The sequence below is a fragment of the Palaemon carinicauda genome, chromosome 9 (assembly GCF_036898095.1).
Source record: "Palaemon carinicauda isolate YSFRI2023 chromosome 9, ASM3689809v2, whole genome shotgun sequence".
NCBI classification, from domain to species: Eukaryota; Metazoa; Arthropoda; class Malacostraca; order Decapoda; family Palaemonidae; genus Palaemon; species Palaemon carinicauda.
The window spans coordinates 116,238,160-116,247,462 of record NC_090733.1 but is presented as its reverse complement, the minus strand read 5'-3'; the positions used below and the strand labels follow the sequence as shown (position 1 = coordinate 116,247,462).

The 9,303-nt window shown below is 38.2% G+C and overlaps 1 protein-coding gene across 2 annotated transcripts in view; it reads right to left on the bottom strand.

Annotated features, from left to right (window-relative positions):
* Nucleotides 1–2,229: 2,229 nt before the first annotated feature.
* The window catches only part of LOC137647074 (biorientation of chromosomes in cell division protein 1-like 1), a 78,504-nt gene continuing 71,430 nt past the window's right edge, over nt 2,230–9,303 (bottom strand). For both annotated transcript variants that reach the window (XM_068380241.1, XM_068380240.1), the window contains one exon: nt 2,230–4,220. In XM_068380241.1, the coding sequence (XP_068236342.1) occupies nt 4,117–4,220 (104 nt within the window). In that variant the 3' untranslated portion in view covers nt 2,230–4,116. The remainder of the gene's footprint in view (nt 4,221–9,303) is intronic.

The window sequence follows — 9,303 nt, the reverse complement described above, 5'->3', positions numbered from 1 at the left end:
GTCTCCAGAACCCCCCGACACAGCACTACCAGGCTCCCCACTAGCCCGAGAAGGCCCCGCAACTCCCACTTCACACACACCAGACTCCTGGGGAAGAACCCCTGGCTCTTTCCCCGCAACGGACTTACCTCGTCCCCTACTCTGGGAAGGGGAAGGAGAGACAGAAGCCCCGTCGGACCGTCCACTGGGTGACGGTAGCGGCGAAGAGACGCTAGATTTTCTGGGCGAACGTTTCGACGACTTCTTTTTCTTCGTGCCGTATCGCACCCACTGAATCTCACTCCAACCAACACACTCAAAGCACGTATCTGAAGGAGAGCAAATCTTGCCCCTACAGGAAGAGCAAAGGTAGTGAGGATCCACTTCAGGTTTGGAGAGGAACACTCCACACGATTTTGCGGCTCTAGGCCCAGGACAACGGCGGATTTGCTCCATAGCGCACAACCACCAGACACAGGAACGCAGGGAATCAAAGGGATACACTTGGGAAGCACAAGGAAGGGTAGTGAACGCACAGGAACACAAGGGATAAGCACAAAGTTACCACGCGGTAAACACGCGGGACACACGAGGCGGACACAAAGGGTCGAGAGAGATGAGAGCGACGTGGTATCACGTCGCGACCAGAGAACTTACTGGCGCTCACGACCCAAGCGGACCTCGACCTAGCGCAAAGGCTACCCTCGGGGCACGTTCTCTTACTCCCGGGTTAGCCCTCCATAGAAAACGGGTTTAGGGTATACTACACAAAACTCTGGTCGGTAGAGAGGAGATTACAGGTAACTCCTAAGAAAGTAGTTCGAGGTAAGTATTCGTGTTGGAACAAATGCAGATTCAGCAAGTAACACTTCCACCGCTTCGTCCCAAGAGAGGGGCAGAAAGAATGAGGAAGAGACAGTCATTCTGCCTTAATTTGAGACCTACATCTATACATTACCATGGACAGGATGCTTACTGTCCCTCATGGGAAATTGGCTTGCTACACAACTGCTTCAGCAGCCACCACAAGACCAAAGGCAAAGACATTCAGGGACTTATGGGTACTTCTGTAGATTAAAAGCTGTGAAGGTGTTCTGGTGTTAACACACCCCAACCTTCAATACCTGGCTGACTGCAAGATTCCTCTTGAGGGCAAGGGAGGGGCCTAATCCCTGACTTTGCAAGTTATGGTTGTAGCTGGTATCTTGACCCTCTCAGCAGTCGAAGCAATGCATTAAGGAACTTTTCACCCAGTCAGAAAGAGATTGTGTTCCTAGACACCTTTCTTGGTTCTGCCAGTGCAAAGGAAGAGTTGCCGACACTCAGGTCCGAGTTGTTGTGTCTTCTTCAGATAGCACTACAAAACTAAAAAAAAATTTTAATCTATTTACTTATATTTATGACTGATGAATGACATCACTGGTTTCAGTGCTTGTCCTTCAACATAAAATTAAGTGTGATAAGCTCTCACTAAGTAAAGGAGAACCTCTACATATAGAAACTATAATAGTCTGGCAAACTGGATTGTTCAGCATACAGTATTGGAAATGTCCCCGCCTGCTGATCTACTGGACTGTGGTTTGAGTCCCACTTAATTTCGATAGTTTCTTATAGTATCTGCAATCTCATCATACTTGTGAGCTAAGGATGGGGGAGCCTATAGAGCTATTCTCTGAGTTGTCAGCAGCCGTTGCTTGGCCGTCCCTGGCCTTAGCTTGGGTAGAGAGGGGCTTAGGTACTGATCAATGCATATACAGACAGTCTTTAAGGCATTGTTACTGTCCCTTGGCCTTTGCCATTCATGAGTGGCCTTTAAACATTAAATAAGCATTGGCAGTGAAGTCAGAAGCAAGTCACTTCTAACCAGATCCCTGTTGTCCGCTGACCATAGAAGAAGGATCACTAAACATGCGGCGATGCAGCAGTGAAAAGTAAGCTCCAAAGTTCTCATGACAAGAAGAATGCTGAATATCAGGTACCCTGATTCCTGCTACCACTGGAGAATTAATGAAATAATTACCAAGACAATAAATGGTGTATGAGTTAATCCAAGCATGATTTTCATCGAACATATTCTTACAAAAAATAGGGAAAACATCTCTAAACAATAATATACCGTTACAGCTTTAAGACTTTTCTCTAAAACCACTTGCATATATATTAAGCAATAATTCAATTGAATACCAGTACTGTATCTTATCTATGAATTATATAAACTTATAGTAAACGTGGGAGAAAAAATCAACAGACTACTTAAAATACAAAGTTTTATTTCTTACCTGCACTCAAAATTGTTATCATGAATAAGAGTTCCATACTACTGAATCTGAAGTATAGCTACAAATAAAAATACTATAAATCCTAAATCTACTGTACAAATAACATCTTTCCATAAAAATAAGAGAAATGTAAGATGGAGTAAATTATAATTATTTTCTATACAAAGATCCATACCTCCAAATATAGATAGAGATTTACTTTTCTTAAATGTAAATTAAATTATCTGTATAATTAAAGGAAATGAAGACCTGCATCTCTGGCATTTCAACTTTACTTAGAAGGTAATGGAGATTTTAAGTGGAAACATATGTTAAAGCCATTCAATCGCTGGTAACTGTGTCGAAAATATATTTCATCCATAATATTTTGGCCTTCCTTTATAATGTACTTTTAATTTGGATGAAATTAAAAAAAAAATAACAATTGGCTATTATTAGGAAAACATTAAAAACCTGGGATAGCTTGAGAGTATTTGTCGCATAATTAATTCCTTTTAAAAAAAATCTTCCTATTCCTAGAAAATTAACAGGTACTGTACTTGAAAACAATGAAAAACACTTCAATTTCAAACTTAATACTGTAGCTCTGCAATCACGAATAATTGATTACTGTACTTTATAGAAAGGTCTCTCGCCCAGAAATAGATTTTTCCTTCGTCAAAATCCCTTTTATAGATCTGCTATCTTTGACAAGAATAAGATCTCTAATCAAAATTTTTTTTAAATGCAACTGAATTTTAGGTAATCAATTGGCATAGAACCTTTTTCAAACTATCAAATAAAAAATGACAAAGGTCCCAATTTCTGATTAGATGTTACCAGCACTAAATTGACGTGCCAATTTCAAAAAGAAACTTTCATAAAAATCACGGTAAATTTTGTCCCAAATTATCTATAACTCAAGAAAACTTCTTACCCAGTGAAAATTTTTAATCTTCTATTTCCTTGAGGATGAAACAGCAATTCAGGGATTATTGAAAATCATGAAAAAATACAGATTCGGCCACCATTAACTTCTCCAGCTGTTGAAAGCCAATAACAGGCTATAAATGCATCTCCACACTAAAGTGAAGGGACAAATTTTATGCAAATTTTAGCATAATAACATGGCCAATTTCCTGGGGGACACAACAGATTAACTATAATTGTTCCTTTAGTGCACTATGTAGAATATATATATAGAGCAAATGGCAGCACTTCCTGGGAAAGAAAGGGAGTAACATCATGTGTAAGAGAAAATACAACTTACAGTCAAGCTTCCACTCTTTTACTTATCATCATACAGTACACTCACAATAGCATACCACCACCAGCAGATAACAGATCATTGTAACTTAAACATTTATTCCAAATTCTAACATTTCAATGTGAATCAGAAAAGATAAGTACTTCCAAGAAAAAATGAAAAAATGCATTAATATCAAAAGAAAAGATATTTTTGAAATATAATAACCAGATATCATTCTCAAGGTTTTTTTTTTTTTACATCACAAAATAGTGCTATATAAAGTCTCCCTATTTATGTTATAGGATATATCTTACCACTTCAAAATATTATACTGTACATAGTGAAATAGCAGAGACTTACCCCCTTCCTGAAAACAACAATATCCTTTCTTCTTTTTGAGCTACTTTAATACTGCAACTCCAATTTAAGCTGACAATCTAATCAAACTGCTGACAGGTAACACCAAAATATACAAAACTACACTAAATAAATATTTTCAATTAACATATTCAACATAATTTATAAATATAAAAAAAAACCATACCTTATATGATTATTTCCTCATTCTCACATACCAGGCATACAATATAAAACATTCTTGAATAGAAATTTGAGAAATAATTCTGCTTTCTAGGCAGAAAATTTTACTTCTTTACTAGGCCAAGATGTGTCTGTTTTCTGATTCATCTTTTTTGTGGCCTTGACAATGTTGTTGCTGGAATCAACAATGGCACCTGAAAAGAAAATTGCACTTTAATTATGGAGCCATCAATAATGAGAAGCAATCCTATAGATACTGGTATTTATATAAAATACAATGAGTTGCATTTCTAAAACTAAGGACTTGACTCTTGACTTAAAAAAGAATGAAAAAGATAAGTACCATCACTATCAATGGAGAAGACCCTCTTTTTATTTTCTTTCCCCTTAACAAAGAAATATAGGTGGTAAAGAGTGGAGACTTACATGAAGGTTTTTTAATACAAAAAGAAAAGGACAGGACCTCAATTGAAACTTAATTTCACTATATAGCATTAATCCACATTAAATATTGCAGTAGCATGTTAGTAAAATCACTCCAAGTTTACTTTTTAATCTGCAATTTATTTGAAAAAAAAAGACATCCATAAAAAAAAAAAATGTAAAATAAGGAGAAAATATGAAAATTTTTCAGAAAACTAAATAATTTTGTGTACAAAGTCCTTACTTAGGATTAATAATTAGTCCTTTCATGTGTCAAAAACTCATCCCATACACATCAGTCCCTCTTAAATAAAAAAAATATAAGAGCCATTAATGCCAACTGATAGCAAGTTTATGTTGTAAAAGTGAAGTAATAACCACAGCTCCCATTTTGCTGACAGTCATCATAACTTCTACTACTTTATAAATGTTCAAATACTTTTATTCTTTCAAAAAAAGTCTGCCTGGATAAGCACAAGTGTGTTACTAGTTAACACATTCTTCATATGGTCTATGGAGAAGAAAAGTCTGGAAGTGCAAGTATCTTTCCCAAACCACCTTGTTTTCTAAAAATACATACATATGGCTTTGGCAGGGTAAATGAGAATTGAAAATTAATAATGAAATGGCAAAGTGTGCTGTAGCTTGGTCTCCCCTACCAAGGAATTAAACCGAACAACAAAATCAGCTACATAAGACAGGCCTTTCAATTTCCCCTTATAGGTACATGTTACCTTACTAAAGAGCATGAAACTTGCTCACTTGCCTCAAAATTGCAAAAAAAAAGCATTAGGTCAACAAAAAATGCCTGATTTAAAGCTGTATAAGAAGCTTTCATGAATCAACATAAGATTCTTGAAATATTAACATGGTTGCAAAAGTGCAGGTACATACGACCTCAAAAAGTGCGAATGGAAAGAACGGGGCATTGGAAGAGGCACTGAGCTACAGAAGGAGCAGGAATGGAACTAGGTTGTGCTAGGAAAAACCCTAGACAACTGGCTGATGCCTGTTCCAAAGAAGAATAAAAAGCCAATCACAGAGATAGAGCATGCATGAGACTGAGGCTGTAGATTCATAAGCTGTAGAGCAATTAACACAAGTAGAAATGTTCTTACAGTACATCTATAACACTTATTTAATAATACAAATCATAATTCTTTGCAAACCACTCACAGCAAGAAAGGACAGTGAGTGCAGGCATACAAACCTAACCTCAATAGCTATTAAAAAAAAGGAGTGGTTCTTTCAACATATATCTTTGTGATGCAAATCTTACCTAGTGAAGTAGCACACTTCTTGCTGGGCAAGGAAAATTAATAAAGCAAATAAACCCGAATACACCAGGAACCGCCTGGAATCCGAGCCAAATGTCCTAAGCGTCTCCAAAGGCTTGACCATGGTCTCCATCAAAAGACCACAGCCCTTGAGGGATACCACACAGAAAATGAAGGAATACTGTACCGATACAAGACATTCAATTCAAACACTCTCATCGTTACTCATAATGCACTAATAGATAGATGAGGAGTCCAGTACCTATTGGATCCTGCTGCTAGAGAGCAAGAGCAGCATAGTGTACCCTCCCTCTCATGAATGTGTGGTCGTGTAGTTGGCCCGGCTTGAATCTCAGGCCATAGTGGAGACCAGTCACTGATCAGCTTGGCATATACAACAGTTAGCAGAACCGGTACAGAGTGGTGGCACCTTGTCTTTTGAAGGTAACAAAGTATTTAGTGAAAGAAAAGAAACTATTGCCATGATCAGTGCCTGGGATGATTGACCCCATGTGGTCAGCTGTCATACAGAATCAGTCAGCTACAGCACGGGTGATCAGCCCCTCGCAAGACTGATGACAGTTGGTACGGATATTTGGTAACAGACTGGAACAGCTTCAAGGGCAATTGTACTCGACCCACAGACTGGTGCTAAAATATAATAGGCATGTGATTGGGTATAAAGTGGGAACCTCTCTCTCTCATAAGAGAGGAGAGACTGCTAGAAGTTCTGTGGGATTTCTTGATAGGCCTTCCTGGACTTTTTTGACTTTTCCTTCTTCAGAGAAAATCATCAGAACTCTTACCCTCAATTGCCTATGAATTGGTGTTTGGTCCAGAAGAACTGACCAACTGTTAACAGTGCAAACAGAGGTCACTGTTGCACAGGTCTCATTTTACTGACTGACCCCGAAGGCATTGGTCATAGAGAAAATTCTGTGGCGACTTGAAGGTGAATACAGTTAGCTGTTACACCAAGCTCACAATTGCTAACCAACACCAAAGGTACCAGTTGGGGGTTAGAGTTTCATCGGCTATGTTCCATTACAGTACAAGAAGTAGCATAAACAATACTGTACACATAACGGCCAACTGTACAGTACTGGAGATCGGTACAAGATAGGACAATTCACTTGTAACTGATGAAACAAGGGTGGCCGACACACCAGGCTCCTGATCGTAAACCAATTCCAAAGGTACCAGCATATGCAGAGCTTCATTACAGCACGAGGAGTAACGTGAACGAAACCCCCTATCAGTCTACATACAATAATGGATATCAGTCCAATTAGTACCATTCCCTTGCAGCATATGGAACAGCAGTGGCAGTCAAACCAGACTCACAATCACTATATAACCCTGAAGCTACCTATAATGTGTGAGAACTCTGTATCAGAAGGTGGTGGTAAAGTGAACAATACCCCTATTGGCCTACACTAGGATGTTGGATATTGGTCTAAGTAGAGCTATTCATCTACAGCTGATGAACAATTAACAATAACATGATACGAACAGGGAAGATGAGTGCATACTCTAACATTCTCTTGGCCTATGGTGCTGATGTTTAGTCCTGGTAAGACGGCTCACCTGCTCCTGGTGCAACAGCCCTAACTGTAACAGTGACATGGTCGCTTGACTGACACCGAAGGTACCGGTTAGTGGGCAAGTACCGTCATTCCGTCATGGAGGAGGAGAGCAATAACAATAAGTCCCAAGGACCTTTTAGCAAATGCCCTTCCCACATATCTATCTTCTCAATTTCTTTGAGAAAATATGTCTGACAAAAGGAATGAAGGAAGGGAAGAGATTGGTAGAGGAAGATAAGAGGATGAGCTCTCCTTCCCATTGTAGTCACAATGGAGTTATGGTCTGAACAACCGATAATGACTGCTTTCCCCATAAAAAGGATGCTACAAAAGCTTCCACTGCTGCAACACAAACCATTACACTTGGGATTTTGTTAGAACTGCAAGAGCACCACTAGGAACACTCATTGACACTAGTGCACAGGGATCACCATCCAGAGGAACACTGTTGGTGCCAGGTGAGTTTAACAGATAAATAATTTTCGCTATAGGACACCCAGGTACATGCAACACTCAATAAGAATCAGATTACTCCCTCTGAGGCAGAGAAACTACCAAGTACACCATCTATCTGATCATAACATTGGAAACAACAATAAAGGTTTGTATCCACTTACAGTAGGAACAAAATCCACTTCACTTCAGGTTTACTCTCACAAAAAACATACCAACACTTATATAGGTCTATCTGCTGAGTCATCAGCAGCCATTGCCTGGCCCTCCTTGGTCCTAGCTTGGGTAGTTTACATGTACCTATTATTCAGTTTAGATCTGCAAAACACCATTTGGTATTTTTTTCTTTATTGTGTTTTGTGTTTATTTATACACAATGGCAAAAGAGGACATATCTTCAGATGAAGAGGAGGAGGAAGAGATTCTGCCCCTAATTCACTGATAAAGGAGAAGATGGCAAAAGGGGCTGTCACAGAAATTTGTAAAAAAAAAAATATCCTCCAGATAAGGCAGTAGTCAGATCAGCAAGGCAATTTTTATAATGATAAAGCAATGAGTCATATCAAAAACATCTTGTAACATAGGTAGAAACAGCCTTCTCTTGATCAATTTTTGGTCAAAAGATCCTTAAGTGAATCACAGCTAGTACCATAAAAAAAAGGTAGTTACCTAAACATTTCTATTGTTATTATTATCATTATTACTAGCCAAGCTACAACCCTACTTGGAAAAGCAAGATGCTATAAGCCCAAGGGCTCCAACAGGGAAAAATAGCCCAGTAAGGAAATAATTAAATGATGAGAACAAATTAACTATATATCATTCTACAAACTAACGTCAACAGATTTGTCATATATAAACTATAAAAAGACTTCTGTCAGCTTGTTCAACAAAAACATTTGCTGCAATTTTGAACTTTTGAAGTTCTACTGATTCAACTATGGAGGGAGACTTCCCTTCCAACAAACGCTGACACCTTCTGCCCTCCTTACCACCTTCCACTTAATCCATCCTCTCTTCTTACTACAGAGAAAGTGATGTTTGGTGTTTTACTTGTTTCATATTTATTCATTTATTCTATTAATCATAAATATTGTTCTTGTTTTGGCATGCTTTCATGTACTGCACTGTATTCTAATGTTGTAAACTTGTGTAAAAATGGCCAATAATAGGAGAATCCTTGAGTGGACAACAAATTAATGCCATTTCTGTTAATTCTTATACCAGAAATTTGTTGTTTGCTTAGCTTGCTGTTTGCGAACTAACAAGAACTTACTAGCCTCATAATGATTACAACTCATAAAAAATATTCGTGGAATACAATTGATGCAAACTTAACGCTAAACTAGAAGCAAAACAAGACTAGTTTGGAAAGCCAATATTCAAATAACCTATCACCCCTTCACTACGAGGTAGCAGACCTGCTACTCAAGCTATATACAAGATTTGTCATGATCGGATATACATGCTCACTTACTCTATAATAACCTATGTTTCTATGTTTATTTGTTTTACTGCTGTACAGTATTACTAAATAA